The sequence below is a fragment of the Pangasianodon hypophthalmus genome, chromosome 15, assembly GCF_027358585.1.
Source record: "Pangasianodon hypophthalmus isolate fPanHyp1 chromosome 15, fPanHyp1.pri, whole genome shotgun sequence".
In the NCBI taxonomy this organism is placed as follows: Eukaryota; Metazoa; Chordata; class Actinopteri; order Siluriformes; family Pangasiidae; genus Pangasianodon; species Pangasianodon hypophthalmus.
The window spans coordinates 790,334-813,261 of NC_069724.1; the positions used below are offsets into that span (position 1 = coordinate 790,334).

General features: G+C 38.7%; 1 protein-coding gene across 1 annotated transcript in view; it reads right to left on the reverse strand.

The window, feature by feature from the left end:
• Window positions 1-46: 46 nt before the first annotated feature.
• lars1b (leucyl-tRNA synthetase 1b) overlaps window positions 47-22,928 on the reverse strand; it is a 30,960-nt gene continuing 8,078 nt past the window's right edge. Inside the window, exons 11-32 of the mRNA XM_034311354.2 lie at window positions 22,682-22,769; window positions 21,654-21,730; window positions 21,465-21,518; window positions 20,768-20,908; window positions 20,578-20,655; window positions 18,980-19,065; window positions 18,655-18,720; window positions 17,625-17,707; window positions 15,483-15,621; window positions 15,148-15,360; window positions 14,535-14,592; window positions 12,957-13,020; window positions 11,719-11,902; window positions 11,466-11,556; window positions 10,757-10,897; window positions 8,990-9,130; window positions 6,253-6,363; window positions 5,941-6,051; window positions 4,850-4,954; window positions 4,479-4,574; window positions 3,287-3,419; window positions 47-1,081 (exon numbers count right to left, since the gene is read on the reverse strand). Of these exons, the coding sequence (XP_034167245.2) occupies window positions 876-1,081; window positions 3,287-3,419; window positions 4,479-4,574; window positions 4,850-4,954; window positions 5,941-6,051; window positions 6,253-6,363; window positions 8,990-9,130; window positions 10,757-10,897; window positions 11,466-11,556; window positions 11,719-11,902; window positions 12,957-13,020; window positions 14,535-14,592; window positions 15,148-15,360; window positions 15,483-15,621; window positions 17,625-17,707; window positions 18,655-18,720; window positions 18,980-19,065; window positions 20,578-20,655; window positions 20,768-20,908; window positions 21,465-21,518; window positions 21,654-21,730; window positions 22,682-22,769 (2,466 nt within the window). The 3' untranslated portion in view covers window positions 47-875. The remainder of the gene's footprint in view (window positions 1,082-3,286; window positions 3,420-4,478; window positions 4,575-4,849; window positions 4,955-5,940; window positions 6,052-6,252; window positions 6,364-8,989; window positions 9,131-10,756; window positions 10,898-11,465; window positions 11,557-11,718; window positions 11,903-12,956; window positions 13,021-14,534; window positions 14,593-15,147; window positions 15,361-15,482; window positions 15,622-17,624; window positions 17,708-18,654; window positions 18,721-18,979; window positions 19,066-20,577; window positions 20,656-20,767; window positions 20,909-21,464; window positions 21,519-21,653; window positions 21,731-22,681; window positions 22,770-22,928) is intronic.

Here is a 22,928-nt window from a genome sequence, read left to right on the forward strand (position 1 = left end):
TCACAGATTTAATAATAATAATAATTATATTGATAATACAAAAGTACCACATTTACTAAGGAGAAGTTTATTTGGATCAGTTTGCATTCACAGAATTTATTACAGAGAAGAGAGAGAGGAAAAAAAAAAAAAAAAAACAGGGCCTCGATAACAGCAAAAAGTGGAAATGCTTCTTACTGAATAGATTTATAAACACAAGATACATAACTTAAGTGCCAAAAAAGCCAAAATGCTGAGTTGATACAGCAATGCAGACCTCTAAAACGTCTCATTATTAATATCATTATTGTTATAACATAAGCAGGGAAAATCCATTAGACATCCCGAGGTATAAATGACCGTAACCCTAAACAAGACCAGAGAACTGGGAAATATTTATTCCTCTAAACTTCAAACCAGGAAGTAAGTTTACACTGCAGAAAAAAAAAAAAAATAGATGGCTTAGCAAGTTCAAATCTTCAATGTAGTAATTTATCTAGTAAATTTATCTAGTATTTCCTATTATAAGATTACAATAAACCAAATATAAGATTATTAAACCTATTTCTAGACATTTCTACTAATTTCAAGCGTGACATAGTCTTGTTCTATTGGCAGATCATTTTACTAATTTTATGCAGTTACTTCTAGAAGGAAGTGAAATCATCTGCCAATAGAATAACATTTCAAGTCTGAAATCAGTACAAAGAGGTTTAATGATCTTATATTTTATTTATTGTAACCTTATAATAGGAAATACTACATAAATGTGACTATATTCAAGATATTTCACTTGCTAAGACATTATTTTTGCAGTGTCGTTAGACTACAACAGCCATTTCACAATCTGTAGAAAGCAGCGCTGGTGGTTTTTCCCTCGCAAATCGTCGCAAATCTCACTCGATCAAGTAGACGAGAGTGTCTCCGATGTCCACCGTGAGGCCGTTGTCGCTCAGACGCACCTTCTTCTCCTCCAGGTTGATGTGGAACACACACGTGTCCGAGATGGCCAGTTTGCCCCGCTCTTCCTTCCCCAGCACGGGAACTCTGCGAGGGCCGAGCAGCGGATCTTCAAAACGCATCAGCTTCACTTTGGATAAGTCTGAGAGTGAAAAAGGTTAAGAGGCTTAGAAATACACACACACACACACACACACACACACACACACACACACACACACACACACACACACACACACACACTAGAAAGTTTCGTGAGGGAGTTTTCTGTTTTGTAATTAATGTTGTGTAGAAAGCTCATTTTTATACATCACTTCTATATCACTGTGTTCGTACTCGACAGTAATCTGCTGAACCATCTGCTCCAAGTAGAGCTGCGCTCATAATCACGATTTTCAACACATCATTATCAGACACTTCAAAATTTCTTTGCCTCTCCATATTCCATTCAGGAAGATGCTGTATAGCGTCTAAACCAACTTTTTTAGCAGCGTTCACAAAACTGTTACGGTCCCTCATTCATTCATCTTAAATAAGTGCTTCATCCTGGTCAGGGTGGCGATGAATCCCGAGTCTATCCTGGGAAAACTGGGCGTGAGGTGAAAACACACCCTGGTTAGGAAACATCTCAGGGCATCATGCATGCACACACACACACACACACTCACACACACACACACACTCACACCTAGGGGCAATTTATGTTGGGAAATCGAATCATATAGTGTCTATAAAATGACTAACAGGAGGCTCATCCAAACACAAGCATTCCGAACCGGGAGTCAGTTTTCCAAACGGGATTTCTCAGCCACTTAATGCACCTGTGCTGAGGCCGCGGCTTACACCATTATATTTTATCATGTTCTACATATTTTCCAGGTTATTCATATCAATAAGAAATTTTTAAAAATCGGCTATTGCACCTTTAAATCCATTACGTTTAAAGAACCATTTAAGTAAATTCTGAAGTGCTTTTTTGAGACAACAGCATTACACACTGCGCCACCAAAATAAAACAGCCATAAAATACATCTGATGTTTCTTAATTTTATTTGATTAGTAGCCATTAAGCATTAAAAGGTAACTGTGGGTAAAGGTAACTAACTGCTTGTAAAAGTAAGTAACTTGATAAATGTATCTGTTGGTAAAGGTAACTAACTGCCTGTAAAGATAACTAGCTGTTGGTAAAGGTAACTAACTGTCTGTAAAGATAACTAGCTGTTGGTAAAGGTAACTAGCTGTTGGTAAAGGTAACTAACTGTTGGTAAAGGTAACTAACTGTTGGTAAAGGTAACTAACTGTCTGTAAAGATAACTAGCTGTAGGTAAAGGAAACTAGCTGTAGGTAAAAGTAACTAACTGTCTGTAAAGATAACTAACTGTCTGTAAAGATAACTGTCTGTAAAGATAACTAGCTGTAGGTAAAGGAAACTAACTGTTGGTAAAGGTAACTAACTGTCTATAAAGATAACTAGCTGTAGGTAAAGGAAACTAACTGTTGGTAAAGGTAACTAACTGTCTGTAAAGATAACTAGCTGTTGGTAAAGGTAACTAACTGTCTGTAAAGATAACTAGCTGTTGGTAAAGGAAACTAACTGTTGGTAAAGGTAACTAACTGTCTGTAAAGATAACTAGCTGTAGGTAAAGGAAACTAACTGTTGGTAAAGGAAACTAACTGTCTGTAAAGATAACTAGCTGTTGGTAAAGGTAACTAACTGTTGGTAAAGGTAACTAACTGTTGGTAAAGGTAACTAACTGTCTGTAAAGATAACTAGCTGTTGGTAAAGGTAACTAACTGTCTGTAAAGATAACTAGCTGTTGGTAAAGGAAACTAGCTGTTGGTAAAGGTAACTAACTGTCTGTAAAGATAACTAGCTGTTGGTAAAGGTGGTATTCAGTAAAAACTCTGGTGAAGGTCACCATTGTTATGACAGCTGCTCATCTGGACCTTTATAAGGAAGGAAGTTTTTTGAAACTGGACCTTTACCAGTGTGAACTGAACACCTCTGGCCTATATTATTCTTACTATATCATTTTTTTAAGTAACTGAACTGAGGATAAATAAAAGAACACACCAACAAGGATTTTTTTTGTACAAGGTGTTTAGGAGAAGTTTGAAAGAACGTGGTTTGGTTTAGGTTTAAACTGAGATTATTTGAGAATTAAAACTTTCACACACAAATGAAGAAACTCGATCAGACCGAGTTCTTCAAACCAGCTTCAGTTACTGAGCTCTCACATTTCAAACATGATATTATAACTATTTAAACTGTTTTTAAAACTCTTTAAATCTGTAATTCCTCTTAGTACAGCTTCAGTGCGGGTGGTTTTAGTTCACGCCGCTTTACCTTTGATGCCTCGGTTGGCTCTGTACAGTCGGCGAGTGACGCTGTCCTTGGTGTCTCCCTGCCGGATGTCGATCTGAGAGGAGAAAAGTCCGTTGAACGGCTGAGGGTTCAGCAGACACACCGACACTCCGGGCTACGGGGAGGGAACGAGGGAGTGGAGGAAAAAAAAAAAAAAAAAAAAAAAAAAAAAAAAAAAAAGAGCTAACGGGTTAAATCCTTAATCCAGAACGATTTTCATTAAATCATCATCTCAACTGAACTGTTTCATTTTAACGATTGCTGCATAAAATCTCTTTATTCACACACCAATTGTTTTATTTTTAACTGTCATAATGCCTAATACGTCATTCAGAAGATAATACATACAATCCCATGACACTGTATTATCATCATCATTATTATTATTATTATTATTATTATTATTATTAGGGGTCCAAGCACACAGCAGACATAAAACTTGGTTAAAAGGTAGTAGCCCTTACGCACAAACATTTACATTATGGCCCAAATCTCGAGAGCCATAAATCCTACACTTAAAATCCCCCCTTAATCCTTGGCTTAAGCTGAATTGATATAGGCCCCGCCCACTAATTTCCACCCTGATGGATTTTTTTTTTCTAATTTGCATAATATGGGAAACCTACAATATGGCTGTGGCATGTCAATCAATTCTAACATGGCAGAGCCTTTTTTTTTTTTTTAATGATGATTACTTACGGTTATTTCGAACGATTTGTTGCTGTCAGCCAATCAGCTTTTTACTAGGCATTTCACACAGCTACCATTGCACTATCATCACAAAAACTGAAAATTGAAAGTATGTTCATCTATGATCTCTTTATTGCTCTATGAAACGTGGAATGAACTGGCCACTGGGGGTGCTATTTTTGCGAGGAGTGCTTGGACCCCGCAGATCGCTGCTTGCGACTAGATTTCTTATTACTATTGTTTCATCGCTGCTACTGTCAGAATGTGAAGACAATTTTTTTCACTTAATACTGAACAATCATGAAATATAATCTGACAGACATTCTGGCACACTTCCTGGTAGTAAACGCAGACATTCGTATAATCATGATGTTTATTTTGTGCCATTTCTTTTAAAAAAAAAAAAAAAAAAAAAAAAAGACTCCATATTCCTCAGAGTGATGTCAGACACTGCAGAGCGTGTTGGTGAAATCATCTGCATTACCTCAGATCTGAACACACTGAACGGTTTTCCTGGACAGCAGTCCTCCTTCACTTTATCGTCCCCTTCGGAGGCAAACAGGACGTCGATCTGATCCAGCTACAGAAAAAAAAACAACAGTTAACATAAAACTACTGACTTAACACACGCCTAATTCTACTCATCCTCTCTTTCACAACTGCATACGTGATTTATCACAAGATGAAGACATCGTCCGTGACCGGTTCGGGAGTGTGGTATATGAGTGAGCGTAATTCTGTAAGACTTATGAAGAGGTTTGAGAGTTATAGCCAAAATCTTTTCTTTATTTAGGAGCTACTTGGCTCGTACAGACTAACTCATCATATTTTATGCACAGCTGTTCGGCTTCCTACCTCCAGAGAGTTGGTGAGATAAACAATGTTCTCCAGCAGGACTGCTCGCTCATCAAACTCCAGCTCCAGCTCCAGCACCCTCGGCCCTTTCTTCTCCAGGTTGTCCTGACACACACACACACACACACACACACACACACACAACAGAGTTGTCTCAACACTGAGCTCTGCTTATACAGTATTAAATCCATTTATAAACCCAGTATAAAACATGCTACTGTCCAAGTACGCTCTAGGCTACTAATCAGAAGCCTTCTTCTCTTTCTTCTTCTTCATAATTAATGTTATTAATTAATTAATCCTCTCTCATAATATTAACAAACCCAATCATACAAAGTCTCAAATCGAGATACAAAGAATTACATAAATGTACACTGAGCAGTACAAGTTCCCTTTCAGATGCATTTCTGACACTCTGTAAGAAATAAAACACTTTGGGGTTATGCTGTTACAGGAAAATAATCAACGATGGGGTGGTGTGATAAAGCAGAGCCTCTGTAACTGCAACCTGAAGATGATTATTTTCCTACAACAGCATGTCCCTGAGTGTTTTATTCCTCTTATAGGGCAGTAAATTTCTCAATGATTACAATTTAATTGATTAATGAACAACAATTTCTTTAAACGTTTTTTTTTAAAGTTCCTCTTCTCACTTACATTATAGCAGCTATAAACACTCGTTCCCTCACTTTTCCAAAAGAAAGAAAGAAAAAAAAAACGTAGCTTGTCATGCTACCAAGAAGCGTAAACTCCTCTGTCTTTTTAAGAAAACTTAAAGTTACTGACTGCTACAAAGCACTGGCACTGGAGACTCCTTCCTTAAATGTTAAAATAAAATAATCTCTTTGCAGAAAACCTGATCATGTCGCATGTTTTTTAATCCGTTTGTGGCACATTCGCCGTACAAGTCCCTGTGAACGAGCGTTGCTATAGAAACGATAACGAATTAGAACGAGCGTGTTAATATAAACCTGTGATTTGCAGAAAATTAATCAACACCTTCTGACCAATCAGAATCCTGAATTCAACAGCGGTGTGATGTAATTATTCTCCTTGTCCAGAAAAGCGTCGGGTCATTTGCACGTCAGTACCTTGATCATGGCCACAAACGGCATGACGCGCTTCATGTACTTCTTCAGCTCCGGCATGGCGCCCAGCTCCACCGCTATCACCTTATTGTCAGGAAGAGCTCCACTGTTGCTCTGAGAACCAAAAGGAAGCAAGTTATCCATGCAGTGAGATTAAAACAGTATTACATCACACGTCTCAGAGCACGTTCTGAACGTCAAACATGTCCTGAGCTATTAGAAACAGAGCATTTAGAGGTTTTTTTTTAAAGTTTGAGCATGAGATCTTTCACATACACACCTACAGAACAAACCTGGCGTTAAAAGCAGACTTACCTTGTAGTGTTTGGCCAGGAGAGAGAGGGCGCTGTGCTGCCAGGGCGGATAACTCTTTGCCACGTACACTGTGCAGTGAGTAGGTTTGCCTGGTGGTTTGTTGTCTCCTTTCTGTGAGGACAAAACACAAAACTGAAATGAATTTCTACAACTTCAAATCAATAGCACTTTATTTATATACAGTACAGTAAGTAACTAGTAATTAATAGGGAAGTATGAGGTAAATATTTAGTAAGTAATAGCTATGTATGTGGTAATTAGCCTGCATTTAATAGGAAAAATACTATTTCCGACTTCACTGGATATAGTAACTTGTAAATAACTTGGATATGTAAAATAAATAAATAAATATCAGGTTTCTATAACAGTACTTGGAGCCATAATGCAATAATTACACACAAAAAAAAAAGTTATGGTTAAATGACCATGTACAAAATATGCTTTATTTTACAGTCTCATTTCCTTTGCATTAAAAACTAGTTACTTGTTTGTATACCTATTACACGTGGTCTGAATAGTTAACAATTACTGTACTCATATTTTTATAGAAAACCTACTAAAACTTCCTCAGTACTCAGAGACTAGACTGACAACACACACACACACACACACACACACACACAACAGAACTCCATCCCACTCTTTGCAATTTTTGCACATCTCTGTATTTACTACCTGCATTTTTACTACTACTGTATTTATAAAATATTGTGTATAATATTTTGTTACTACTAATACTCTCTACCCCAATAACTGCTACGTCCATATATGGTATAAGCTTATCTGCCGAATACTGTCATAGTATGTTATGTTTACATTCACAGCAATCTATTATATTGTTAATCTTTTGCACTGCTGTTATATCTGATTCATATTTACAGTACGGTAAGTAAGTGGTAATTAATAGGCGAGTACATATTTAAAAGAGATGCATGTGGGAATTAATTTGTTTTTAGTAGGGAAATGTTTGGTAAGTAACTACACTCCTAGGACAAAAAGAACGGGCAGAGCCTGAAATGGCAAAATATGAAGCTTTTAATCGTCTTAACAACAAATGATTGGTGAGAAAATGAGCAGGAATGAAGCAGATGCTCTCCTGACAGCTCCTGTGCCTCCATTCGCTGGTTTGCTGTTTGGGGAAAAGCTAGAAACAGCGAAATTCACTTCTATAGTCGTCTTGTATGCAAAATCATGATAATGATTAAAATGTTTGATGTAAAATTCAAACTAACACATGCCTGGGTGTACAAAAGCTTCCAAAAACATCTTCTGGGATTTTTTTTTTTCTTAAAAGATTAGTCAGTATTTGATTATCTGCTGCACCTGATAACAAGCCCATCAAGGACCACAAGACTTCAACATTAAAAGAAATCAAAAAGAAATCTAATTGTTTAATTTCCTGACCAATGATTTGTTGTTAAGACGATTAAAAGCTTCATATTTTGCCATTTCAGGCTCTGTCCATTCTTTTTGTCCTAGGAGTGTAGTTACTTACCAAACATTTCCCTACTAAAAACAAGTTAATTCCCACATATATCTCTTTTAAATATCAGCCACGTACCACATTATTCCCTATTAGACAGATACTTACCACGTACTCGCCTATTAATTACTCCTTACTTACCGTACTGTAAATATCAGCGCTACCATGTCATCATTTTTTAAAAGCAGAAACCCAGCGTATAAAGACAGAGCAGAATTCTGATTCCTGCGCGCTGTCACAGTTGTGCCTGTGATTAATTTTTTAACTGTATATTTTTCACCGCGTCTATCGGCACAGTGCTGCTGAAGTGTGGAATCTTGTGTTGAATTTATCATCCTGTGTTTGTCATTCGGACATGCCGAATGCTGAATTTCCGTACGTGTGCGTTTGTAGAATCCGACAACTGGATTACATTGTATTGATATTGTATAATAAAAGTAAAATTTATTTGTAAATGTAAATATGTTAACATGATGTTAAGAGATGGATGTTCACAAGGTGAGTAATGTGACTTAATACTGCTAAACATTTTCCTAATGCTCAGCTCAGCTTGTATTTTATATAATTTTATTTATTTTTACTAAAAGCTAAATCTAGTGACTAGCAGCTACAGCCGACTTTTAACCAGCTTTCGATTTTTCTTCCGCTGTACATAATGCCGTAACATGTACACGACATGTTACACGACTTATATCTGGCCCCGTATCGTACATGACAACGCTCATCTCTTCCTGGATATAAATATATCCAAAGACTCTCCAGTGAGTAGAAAGAAAATATCTTTAAAAAAGATGTTTGGCTGCACATTAGAGCTAACGCCGAGTTGATGCTAAGTGAATTCAGCCACTCAGTCAGACAGCTCCGTATGTTTTATATATATATTTAAAAGAAGGTAAAAGAAACGAGGAAAAATTGTGTTGGCTAAGATTCTGTTCCCTTTTTAAGCAAAATGAATCAATATCACTTAGTGAGGTTTACACACACACACACACACACACACACACACACACACACACAGTGTTACGCAAAATTCTTATAAAGTTATGCCTAGAAACGTTCTGATAGCGGTCACTAAATAGATTAGATTAGAAATCATCTTGAAAAGAGTCTGTAGCGATCCTGGGTAATGTAATCACACACACACACACACATACATACACATACACATACACATACACATACACACACACACACACATACACACACACACACACATACACACACACATACACACACACACACACACACACACACCTTGTTCTTGGGAGGCTGCATGTAGGCTTTGAGGCGAAGGCGCAGGTCATGGGCCGTCTCCATCAGGTATTGTGAGGACCGGATCAGAACCTCGTCCACTGGGCCGGCCACTGGCCAGCTGGCCTTCATCAACGATTCATTCTGCAAAAAGAGCACAGACCAGGAAATAAACAGAATATCAGTTTTATAGGAAGTATTAAAACTAACACGTCTTGTCTTAGGGGCGTATTTCAGACGATACGATACACATCAGGACGCGGATTAGACGATACGATACAAAACGATATCGATTCCGTACACTTCGATTCACTACTGAACCGATACGAATCGATTCAGCGCCAATCCCAAATGATTCATTTCTAATTTACTGTCCTTATTTTGTCTGAGAATCAGTACATTATCAAATCTTTGTTTTTCGTACAGCATGTGTACGCAGGTTTCACTGACTCTCTCCCGACTCAGTGTCGTGTATCTGCTTTCCGGCGTAACGATCACGTATCTGAATCCGACGTTTACTGAAACACTATAGGAGCACATGTCCTCTCAAATATCCCACCAGCTTGAAGTGTTGATTAGCGAGCTCTGGAAATAAACCCCAATAGTGTTAGCTGTTGCGTCTTTAGCTGCAGATTAATTAACATCGGTTTTGTTTAACGTCATCACTCCACGTCGCTTTCATAAGCAGGTTTCAGTGAGTTTAACTGCAGCGTTGCGTCTAAGTTTTGCATATCAGTGCGTTTGTCGAGATTTCCTGCTGAGCTTTTGTTGAATCTTAAATCAAAGTTTTGATTTAAGACTCTCAGTCTTCAGGTCGATCGTCACGTGCATCAATTTTCAGCATCAGTATTGTTTCTGAAACATTTTCCTTTTCGATTCGAACCAGATCCAGCCTCATATCAGAGACTGTCAGGGTGATTTTCTGATCTGAATCATTTTTAATTTACACGTCTAGCGGGCTCTGCGGGATACTTCAGGGGGAATAAAGCAGGAAATAACTAGAACTCGGGCTTCAGTGGAGTTAGATGGAAGTTTGGGTCCCAAACCTGTTCTCTCTTTTAAAATAAATCTGAAAGAGCGAATAGATTGTAAAAGCAGACGGGACAGTACTACTGTCTGAAGAAAAATATGATAATAATTGAAATAATTGCTCTGTCTTTATTAGTTGCTCAAAATCAACTACACAATTTCTCTCATGTAAACAACTAACTGTTTTAGGTTACATCGAAGTCAATTCAAGAGATAAATGTCATAAAAAATGATGGAACCAAACACCAACTCACACCAAACCTACTACAAGGACTTTATGGTTTACAGATAAACATGTTAATGTTAATGATTCCACGATTAAAGAGTCTCTCCAGGATTTCGTGATCTCAGAAATTAACACAAAATCAAGCAAACTCCACAATTTACCGCAGATTTTGTGCAGATTTGGGCCGAGACACATCATCTGATGTCATCACAACGCGCATTCAGTCAAAGCCCTCTTTGATTCACGTGTGTTAAACATGAGTACAGCTAAATGGTCTCATTTACCTACAAACATCACTGCAAAAGACGGTGCAAAACAATTTCAACAATGCAACTGCAATTTCGACAATTCAAGTAGCACAAAAACCTCCGCAAATTGCATCACAGATGTTGAAAAAAGCTGCAGTAAAATCAAGCATTTTTAGCCGCAACGATCACAATAAAAACTCCTGTACAGACTGATTAAAACATGGACTGATTAAAACCCAAACATTTACTGTATGTACTGTGGCTCACCTTTCCGAGCAGGGCCCAGGTGTACTCACACAGGTGAGGGCAGATAGGCGCCAGCAGGAGGGTCTGGTTCTCAATAAACTGGAACACCAGATCTCTGTGCATTCCCTCGATGGCCAGCTCCCGGTACTTATCCTTAGCTGCCTAGGAGGAGACATCGAATTAAACAAAAGGCTTTAAAGAAACATAAAAGAAATCTTTTTTTTCTATTTTGAATAACAAATTGCTCAATGTGGAATCTGTGCAACAGGAAAAGATGTAAAAGCATTCCTCTATTTGTACCTCGATTAGGAAAGTCAAATTATATCAAATTAAAAATGTCCCTGACTCGACACGTTCCCTGGTACACCAGTGCTGTGCGTTTTATCACGATAGGATCTTAAATCTCGTGATGTAATTACGACGACCTGTCATTGTGTCTAATAGAAATTTTTTCTAATTTTCAGATTCTGTGGAAAACGCAGCAAAACCACGATGATAACATTTGTGCACTGAAATAAATTCTCCTAAAAGAATTTAATAATTTATATATATAGGATAGTAAAAGTCATATGTCTATACAGGTGTGTATACAGAGGCTCAAATATAATATTAGAGCTTTAAAATAATACAGGTGTATTTTAATTATAAATAATTGATCAGATGCTGGAATGAACTGTGTGTGTGTGTGTGTGTGTGTTTGTGTGTGTGTGTGTGTGTGTGTGTGTGTTACTTGGTACTCAAAGAATCCAGTCTTCAGGGCCTCCTTGTACATCATCCTCTCATAATGCTGCTCAGTTCTAATAATCCCTGAGTTCATTTCACTGTAAACAAAAAATGAGTCCGGAAAAAGATTTTTTATTTTTTTTCACCAAATGACCTCCAAACAAACCCCCAGCCGCTGTAATAAATACAATAAACCTCCTAACAGCAAGAAAAGAAAGAGCAGGAAGCAGTGATGCACAGGAAGGTGCAGGGGTCGTTACCTGGCGAACACTCGGTCGTTGAACGTGTCGGCAGGCCCGGTTCTCAGGCTGCTCTGGTTGGAGATGATCTCCTTGACCCATTCTACCCAGGTGTAGAGACGCAGAATGCCAGCGTCGGCCATGGTCTCTACAAAGTTAGCGTCTTCCACGGTGTCTCCGGCATCGGCAAGAGCCAAGCGCATACCTGAGAGGAAAAAAGTACCAAAATGTCTTCCAAAACTTTTCATACTTAGTTTATATTTTATATATATATTATTTTTTCCAGATAGTCTTTAAGAATGTCTTTAACAAAAGAAGAACATATTGGCTGGATCAGGAGAGAAGTGTGTGTGTGTGTGTGTGTGTGTGTGTGTGTGTGTGTTCACAATGAAATGGCGATCACGTAGAGGATGTTTTGTAAATATATAAATTCACATTTTGCTTTAAAAAAAAAAAAAAAAAAGTGTTAATTTCCCCCTCTGTATGGAGACTTTCGGGACACGCTGTAGTTATTCAATTACTTTATCAAATTGCTTTATGTCATTTTTATTTCCTTTAAATATCTATTTATCACATTAAATGCTTTTTTCCCCACAGTGAGGTTGAATTCTTAAATCAGAAGGTGTTTTTTTTTCCAGATTAATTTTCCATAACAGCAGGTTTATATTAACGCGCTCGTTCTAATACGCTATCGTTTCTACGTTACGGGGACTCGTACGGCGGATGGCGATAAAAAAAATTGTCGATATGGTGAAGTTTTTTTTTTACTTTGTCTAAATTTGTAAGGAAAGTGTGTGTTTGTGTTACAGCTCACTGTGAATCATAAATGATTAAAAAATACCATCCTAATATTTTACAGTCTATGGAAAGTAAGCAAGAAAATCAGGCTCACAATACTAGCGTAATATTTTCCATAAATAACAGAGACGAGCACACTGCACACACACACACACACACACACACACACACACACACACACACACTCTAATGAGGACTCGGCAGACGTCAGTAGTTCTCTCCAGATGGACCGACTTCAACGCTCAGTCCTTTGGGAAATCGTGTTCTGTTCAGTCAGCCTCCAAACATCAAAAACAAAACAACATTTTAAAAAAAGCTTCCCTTCTGTCTTTCCATCGTACGGATCGTGTGAAAAGGAACAGATTTTAGATCTGAAAGTAAACTGCTGACGCGCTTTCCCGTCTTTCTGGAGGAGCAAAGATGAAATGAAGTCATGGATGATGATGATTCAGAGCACTTACCGTCTGCAGAGAACTTATTGATCGCTTGACTCAGGGTCAGAAAGTTGCCCGTGGATTTAGACATCTAGCGAAGACGAAAACAGATCAGTCCATTATATATTTAAGGAACAATTACAGTTTTATACACACACACACTATAAAACACCCAAAAAACTTCACACTACATACTAATATCTTTATTAATACAATATACCTCAGATGAATATGTATATTTATATATGTACACTCATTATTTAGCTTACATTCAGTTGATTAACCATTCATTATACCACAGCACGGTCGAATTCTCAAATCTGATTGGTCAGAAGGTGTTTATTATTATTATTATTATTATTATTATTATTATTATTATTATTTCTGCATAACATTATGGTTCAGACAGTTTGTTCCACAGGTTTATATTAATGCGCTCTCTCTTATATGTTATTGTTTCTATAGTAACAGGTATGTGTACATCGGACGCACTATATAATCTAAGACTAATAAAAGGATTAAAAAAAAATGTTGTTTAACAAAGAAGAATGTGAAATCTTTGATCTGGGGACATTTTTTTTTGTTAGGAGGTGTTTATTTAACATTTATGGAAGGAGTCTCCAGTGTCAGTGCTTTACGGCGCTTTACGAAGTTTCCTAACACAGTAAAGTGTTCAGGACAGAGGAGTTTACTCTTTCTGGGTTCTGGTAAAATAACAAGCTGTGTTTTTTGAGAGAGAGAGAGAGAGAGAGAGAGAGAGAAAGTGAGAGAGAGAGAGAGAGAGAGAGAGACTGTTTATAGCTGCTATAACATAAGTGAGAACAGGAACTAACTTTATGCTTTACACTACTTTACGCTTTCTGGTTTCTCAGTAAAATGTCAAGCTGCGTTTTTTGAGAGAGAGAGAGAGAGAGAAGTTGTTTATAGCTGCTATAACGTAAGTGAGAACTGGAACTAACTCGTCTCTCAGACGTTCCACAACATTAAATCTAACTATAAACCGTTAACCATTATGCTTTACGCAACTTCACGCCAACTTTACGCTTTCTGGTTTCTCTGTAAAATGACTAGCTGCGTTTTTAGAGAGAGAGAGGGAGAGAGAGAGAGAGAGAGAGAGAGAGAGAGAGAGAGAGAGAGAGAGAAGCTGTTTATAGCTGCTATAACTTGAGAACTGGAACTAACTCGTCTCTCAGACATTAAATCTAACTATAAACCGTTAAAATGTGCAACGTGTCGTTCTTTAATAAATTAAACAGTGTAATCGTTGGTAAATCGCTGTGGTATAAGTGGAATAAAACACTGCAGACCGCGCTGTCATACAAAAATACTGCACATCGAGGGGATTCTTTTCGGATAATCACACAGCCTGGAGTGTGTTATTTCTTATTTCTTACATATCGTGTTAATATAAATCATAATTTCCTTCAGATGCAGCATCAGAGATTTCTGTAACATCTTAATGCATAATTTGTGTAATCATGGCGCAGTAGGGATGTGCACTCAGCTCCCTACAGCATGGTCTTATATCTATATGTTATAATTAAATTTGAAGATTAAGATTTTCAGTAAAAATAATATGAAGAAAAAAAAAATCAATCAACTCACCTTCTCCGAATTTAACAAAAGGTGTCCGTTGGCTCGAACCGCTCTGGGCCACTTTCCACTGCAAGAATAAAACATTCGCTTTCAAAACGTTTGCTCAGAAACATTACGTGAGATAGAACGAGAATCACATCTGTTTAGCTAAAGATGCTTTAAGAAGCACTAAAGTAGAGTCCAGTGTGTCTAATGTCGACTCGCTTCTTATTTCTGCAGCGAAACCCAGCAGCCTTCATTATGTTTTTATCTGAAAAGTGTCTCTTATGGAATCTGCTGCTTTCTTTACTGACATACAGACATTTTTCTGGAACGTTTCATTTTGTGCTGGAAAACTAATGTTTGGAATCTAAAATGTTTTTGTACTGAATCAATAATGTAGAAGCCAGAAAATAAACATCTATAACAAAGTTTGTACTAAAACAATAGGGTGCCAAGACTTTTGCACAGTACTGTACATTTTCTCCAGAATCTGAGATATCATCATGAACCATAATCCAGTTCCAGATTTCCAGTAACACTGTACACAGTTCACAGCTGCATTTAAAGCCTAAAATACTCCTATGATCATTCTCATGTAAACAGAAGAAGCTCGGATGTTCTTAATAAGATCAGAACACACCTGTCGTCAGGCCACATGGCCACGTGGTTGTACAGGTAGTAGGAGAGATGGTTTGGCACCAGGTCTTTTCCAGAGACACGGGCGTCCACGGGGTACCAGTACTCAAACTCTCTCTTCAGCCTCTGCAGATGCTCCTTAGGGATGTCTGTCTTAGGAAAGGCAGCTGTTTTGAAGAAGATGAAGTCCCAAACCTCTCTGGTCATCTGTTCTGGTCTGGAAAATGAGGCACAGCTCTAAGTTTGAGGAATCTTAATACAATCTAGTGGCACTCATTCTTTCAAATATATTTATCCAGGACGCTCGCAGAAATACAGAAGCTGCTGAAATATCAGTACCTGATTCCCAGAGGTGAGGGTCCCTGTCCGCTGAGGACTCCTCCCTGCAGCAAGTGGGCTACAGTGTAGTAAGCCATGTAGATGGTGGAGTCTGACAGAGACTCGATGAGCCACTGTTCGTCCCACGGCAAACGTGTACCTAAAAAAACAAACAGAAATCAACACCTGTACGGGAACATCTGCAGGTGAACCACGAAGCGGAGGAGCGGAGCAGGTCAGGCAGCTCGGCGGATCAGAATGAATGTGAAATAAAAAGGTTTCTAAGAAGAACTTGACATGAGGAGGAAGCGAGGAGCGAAACAGCAAGCACACGCCGGACTGACGAATTTTTTTCTCATTTGAGAATTGCCCAAGAGTTTCTTTTTTTTTGTTTTGTTTGTCTTTTTTTATTCACTCACTCCAAATGTACTGCAGCCAAGACCTGACATGTGTGAGGATGTTTCTTTAGTTTAGTCCGGGAACAACAAGGCTAACATCTAAACACATTTAACATTTTAGATACATTGCAGTCTGGCTTTAAACCTTTGCACAGCACCGAATCTGCATTACTGAAGGTCACCAATGATATTATTCTCTCCATGGATTCTGGCTCACACGTTGTCTTAGTTTTATTAGATCTCAGCGCCGCGTTCGACACCATCGACCACAACATTCTTCTCAATCAACTCGAGTGTTTGGTTAGCATCCAGGGTAAGGACCTCGAGTGCTTGGCTCTTACTTGAAAGACATGACATTTTCTGTACATTTAGGGAATTTTTCTTCTACGCCAGCTCAGTTATCATGTGGTGTCCCTCAAGGGTCGATTTTAGGACCCTTACTATTTTCCTTATACGTGATTCCTCTGAGATTTATTTTTCAGAAGAATAGCATATCTTATCTCGTTGTTTAAAGATAACAGCTTCATGCGGCGTTAAAAACCATGTAAGTAAACACATCTGAGATTACCAAATAACTCGATAGGTGTGTGATTAGACTAAACTAGCAGCTCCTCTGTCTCTCTCGCTCTCTGTCTCTCTCTCTCCCCGTCTCTCTCTCCCCGTCTCTCTCTCCCCGTCTCTCTCTCCCCGTCTCTCTCTCGCTCTCCGTCTCTCTCGCTCTCTCCCTTTCTCTCTCTCTCTCTCTCCCCGTCTCTCTCTCTCTCTCTCTCTGTCTCTCTCTCTCTCTCTCTCTGTCTCTCTCTCTCCCCGTCTCTCTCTCCCCGTCTCTCTCTCCCCGTCTCTCTCTCCCCGTCTCTCTCTCGCTCTCCGTCTCTCTCGCTCTCCTCTCTCGCTCTCCCCCTTTCTCTCTCTCTCCCTTTCTCTCTCTCTCTCTCCCCGTCTCTCTCTCTCTCTCCCCGTCTCTCTCTCTCCCTCCCCGTCTCTCTCTCTCTCTCCCCGTCTCTCTCTCTCTCCCCGTCTCTCTCTCTCCCTCTGTAGAGCTACACATGCTACTCCTGAGATGCCAGTGATCCTGACCCCTTCTGCTCTCAGGACCTGCCTGATCCATCCTGATGCCCTACTGCTGGTTGGAGTTCTCATCGGCTGAGTTCACTCGCTGCTGCTGGGGCCCCACATGGACGGCCTGAAGATCAGTGGGATTGCTGGGGATGGTGCCACCTGGGGACTGTGGAGATGGTTTTGGACTGCAGTTCATGTGGGGAGCTGTACTGTGATGGCTTTGGGGCTGCAGCTGCTGTGAGCAGTTTTGCACTCAGGGCTCCATCAGTGGACAGTGAATAGATTCAATAAACCAGACTTCATGTGAAAACTGTGATGAATTTCCTGGTTACACAATCGCACTATTTGTCCATGTAGCACACAGTTATAGAAGAGAATGATTTATAATCACACTATCGGGTGTCACCTAGATGAGGATGGTTCCCTTTGGAGCCTGGTTCCTCTCAAGGTTTCTTCCTCATGATGTCTCAGGGAGTTTTTTCTCACCACCGTCACCTCTGACTCGCTCATTATGGATCAGTTCACATGTTTACAATTTCTTTTGGATTATTAAAAGCGCTATACAAATAAAATTGAATTGAATTGAGCTATAAGCAATAAGCAACATTAGTCTTGTAGCTCCAGTGCAAACACTGATAAATGAATCTTTGACAACATCGACTCGATCGCTGTTTCACACACGGACATGCAGAGAAACCGGGTTTACCTAGACCATACGTCCTGGAGCAGGCGTGCTCTTGAAGCCAAGCTAGTGTCGCCTCAAAGTTCTTCCTCGTTTCATCACAAAATCTGCAAAACATAGAGCAGTGTGTGTGTGTGTGTGTGTGTGTGTGTGTATGTGTGTTTGTGTGTGTGTGTGTGTGTGTGTGGTCAAAACAGTTATTAATGAATAACAGAGGTGTGATGTGATTATAATTATGACTGTGTATCACTAAAGAGGCTACAGAATTTTTTGAAAACAAAATGACCTGCGTTTTAATAAACCCTGATGCCAATACAAAATTATTTTCTTTACAAAAATGACTAAACTTTAAAATGATTGTTTTAAGCTGAAGCACTTAAAAATACAGGGGGAAAAAATACATAGCTAAAAACACGGCTTACAGAAAACCGTGGATTTTTATTTAAAAATTCAGTTAAACTCTTTCACACAAAAATCTCTTGCAAATATAATAAAATATAATAAAGTATAAATATTACAAAAATAAATATATTTGAAAAGTTTCTTAAGCTGTAAACATTTGCAGTTAAAAATGAAAATCATTTCCACACGTTACAGGATCGGATCGAATTCATTCTTTTTTTCCTCCGATATAAGATTATTATTATTTTTTTAAAAATTAATTAATTAATTTATTTTATTTTATTTTATTGCTGGCACCGACATTGACCCGTTACTGTTCCAGGGTATCGGATCAGCGCCGTCTCTACTAATAGTGAATTTTACAATTCGTTTTATTAAAGTTATTTTTTAATTGTTGTACAATATCTTTAACAATTTATCTCCAGTGTGAATTTTGTTTTTCTTTATTTATATCTATTTCCACTTTCAAACTTTTATTTATTTCATTTCTTCTAGCCTTCCACATATTGTTTTATTGTCTTATTTTGATTCTTTATGTAAAGAAACGATGCTATTTGAACTCAAAGTGCTAGATAAATAAATAAAGATTATGATTATGACTTTTTAAAGGTCACCCCGGTTATGGATATTCGTCCTCTGAAATGAAACTCACGTCTCCAGAGACTCCAGAGCAGTTATGGCTTGCTGCTTCCACTCCTTCTCTCCGTAATCCAGATACCTGTCACGGATAAAACATCAACGTGTGAGGAACGAAAGCGAGAGATGAAGAGTTACGGTGATTCTAGCCAGACTGAAATCTCAAAAGCGCGATATTAAAAGGTCTAATATGGTCTAACGGGAAAAAAAAAAATCTCATCCTTATGCAACTGTACAAGAGAGAGTATTAAAGCCAAGGTTTTGTGAATAATATTAGCCTCTAAAAGCTAAACAAGCTTCTTATTTTTTTAATGAAACATCAATATTTAAAATCCACTCACCACTGATCACAAAGCGCCACCACGCACTCATCAGCCGAGCGAGAGATCACCTGCTTTTCAGGCTCCATGTAAATCAAAGCCTCACCCTGAGGAAAGTGTGAAAAACAATGTGTTTATTGCATGTGTTTAATTTAAACAACGCAAATTATTTATCGTAAAATGGCTCCTCATAACACCACTGACTTTCACGTGCTGTTTATTTCCTAATTCGTGTTGTGTACAAGTTTTGGTCAAAGTGATCTATAAAGGAAACACGACACCTGCACCACTTACAGCTGAGATTCTTCTAATAGGACTTCGGCACAGAGACAGACTTAGACGTCGAGTCTCATTTATCGAGCTGGACACGAACAGAATTATGCGTAAATCGTTAATAAGAGCGCTTACACAAGAAATTCGGTTTTCATGAAAAGCCGTAAATTCAGAAAGAAAAAAAAACGTTCGTATCCTACTTGTGCTCCTGAGTGTGTGTAAATGTACACATAAGAGAACTAACTGGACTAGAAGACCTGATCGACGTCAGATCCTATAATCTGCAGGGATTACTGCACTTTTCTATCTGGAATATTCTGTGGAGTTTAAACTGTTTGTGTTTATGAAGTTTGCAGCGTTTAGCAGACGCCCTTATCCAGAGCGACTGATAGAAGAGCTTTAGAGTCTCGATCAGAAACACGTCCTCATGCTAGTTCACTCGCTCAGGGACTCAGAGCTCCATCCACAACATTTACTCAAAACCAGACGCTTTATTTTAAAAATAAAGAAAGCGAGCCGACACACACCCATAAATGAAGACAAATAAAACTAATCATTCAGTTATGATAAAAGAAACGGCGGTGTATAAACGGAGGACGAGCCGCTCTGTCTGCACAGAGCCGTAAGCCGTAAACAAACGTCTCAGCTGATGGAGGATTTAGCGCTCACTTATTATTATTATTATTATTATTATTATTATTATTAAATAGTTTTATTGGCATAAAAGTGAGTCAAAATAACTTCCGCTTCTGTTTTTCAGTCTTTACCCTGATCTCTCATTTCGTGCTCCCAGCTGTCTGTGCACTTTACCTTTTATGGAGTTTTGTGGGCGTCACTACATGCAAATGACCTGCTTCAGGAACGCGCTTTGCACTTTACGCTGAAACTTTTGTCAATCCGGCAGAAGATTTTCGTTCAGTTTGTCTTACGTGAACATTTACACACAACTTTACTAAAAGATTGATAAATGAAGCCCACGGCCTTTCTCTCTTGTGGCATTAGTGCATGAGCAAGAAGAATTTAAAAAATGTGTGAACTTTACTTCTGTCAACATAATGACTTAGAGAAAATCATTTTATTTCAAGGCAATGCATGGTTTTGGATGTGTACATCCAAAAAGTAAAAATGAAAATGCCTGCATTAGTTTTGTTTCTAATTAATAAGCCAGCTCCTTCACACTTAAAATAAATCAAATGTCATTTAAAATGCAGTTCTAGTTCAGGAAACAGTGCGTGAAGTCCATTGCGATGCTAAATGTAAAAGGTGTGATGCACAAAAACAGCCCAGTGATACACTCAGCACCACGGAGCATGAAAAGAGGAAAGAGAGAAAAAAAAACAACAAACCTTGTCCACCATCATCTTCTGAATCGGTTTCTTCACATCCTGAACTTTCTGTCCCTTAAAACCATCAACCAACATAACCTACAAAAACAACAACAACAACAACAACAACATGATACAGTCAACACAAGCTGACTTCTTTTTAATTTTCTAGATTCTCCTTCTGTAAAATCCCTAAATGTTGCAGTCTCACCCCTTCGTAGAAGCCTTTGAGGTAGACTCTCTCTTTGGCCTCAGCCAGCTTCTCTCGATCATTCTGGCTTTGGATCTTCAGCTCGTCACACACCAGAGGAGCCGAAAGGTTTCCGTAGCCCGGGATCTCGATGATGGGAACCTGGAACGCCGAAAGCAGAGAACCAACATCATTCTTCAGCACTATTCAGGACCTAATCACGCCTTTTAGAACGATTAGTCTGGAGTCCACATCAGAGCTAAAATGTAATGGTTTTTGGTTTCTCAAGGCACGTAAATAAACAAACCAAAGAAGGTCTGAAGGGCGTGTAGGGCTGATGGTCAGAAATGGAGAAAAAGCAAACAAATCTCTACCAAGTGAGCGTAAAAATCACAAAAAAATAAAAATAAAATCACCCTAGCACATGGAGAACATGGAGCTGATGCACAATACGTTACAGATATAATTATTATATTATACATAACTAGTTTAAAATATTTTGTGTGTCACATCCAGCATTTATTTATCGCTTTTTAGTTCCTTTGGTCCAAATCTCCAGAACTGGCTCAGTTTAGCAGCTCATATCTACAGAAAAACCGCCGCAACCCAAAACACACGGCATGTCCGATTCGCACACACACACACACACACACACACACACACACACGTGTGAAAAAACACACTGAGGTTCACACTCACACACACTGACGCTGCTTACCGGTTCAAAAGGAAGGACCATGTGATCTTCAATCCCGTACTTCTCTCTCAGAGCCTGTAGAATAAACAAGCGGCCATTTTAAGTTCAAGTTCAAGTGGCTTTATTTGTCATTTCAACCACACGCACAGCTGGTAACCTCACACAGCATCCTGCATCCTTAGGAATTAAAAACGAACTAAATAAACTCACCGCTTTCTTTTTGATGTCTCTCAGTGCGGCGATGTCATCAGGAGCGTCCGACGGCACACTGGTCACTACTCCCGTTCCTACGGGCGAAAGAAAACAAGACGTCAGTAACTTCACACTCGTTCTAACCGATCCTAAAAGAGATTTTCTGACATTTCAGTCTCACTGATTTCACTGCAATGAGGACTCTGGAGCGCACAAAAACAAATGATCGAACAGAAGAGAAGTGTGTCTGCACTTTCCTCACATTCACATCCATTTTACAGACTAAGACACATTCCTGTCTTGCCCTATAGTAGGACTGTGACTTACACTATCAGCTTTACTGTAACATGCCAGATTTTTCTATAACAGTGTACAGTACCATCCTCACGGCTTCTACAGCTACATTAGCAGAAATGAGTAAAAATCACAGCAGCAGTGATTAGATAGATTAATAAACGCTGCTTATAAACCGTTTCAGAATAACGTACACCGTCCGTAATGCTTGTGTAGCTCTTTGAATCGGCTTTCACTTCGGGTTGCCTTCAGTTTCTAAGAATATACAGTTCTGTGTAAAGGCTTAGTCACGTGTAAAGAAATGCTGTAGAGCAAAGACGCCTTCAAAAATAATGAAATTAAATGATTCTACATTAAAAAAATCCTATAAAGAGCAGTAAACAGTAATAAATGAAACAAAGTCGATATTTAACGTGACGATCCTTCGCTTTTAAAATAAATAAAGCAGTATCTGAGGTGCAGTGTGTGCAGTTTTATAAGGAAATGAGCTGGAAGTGTTACTGAGCATCTTGCAGAAGCAGCCACAGTTCTTCTGGAGACTTTGACTGTCGACTCACTTCTTATTTCTGCAGCGAAACCCAGCAGCCTTCATTCTGTTTTTATCTGAAAAGTGTCTCTTATGGAATCTGCTGCTTTCTTTACTGACATATAAACGTAATCTTACTGGATCGTTGTTTTTCATAACTGCTAAAATTAATCTCGCTAGCGGACGTCAGTGTATGAATGAAAACGAATACAGAGACGGCGAGTACCTTTATCCTCCTTGATGGTGAGCATCGGCAGGGCGTAGATGGTCTTATATGTAGTGAGAGGAGCGTTCAGGGCACAGCCGAGGATGTCCTGGGGAGAAAATATACATGTAGAAGGTTTATATGTTTTTATGAGAGTGCAAGCATGAATACAAAATATTTAGCAATCTGAATATTTAAAGATAAAACTCTTTCACAGCATGAGAATATTATCAAGTGCTGAAAACCTCCAAAAAGCTTGTCATGCATG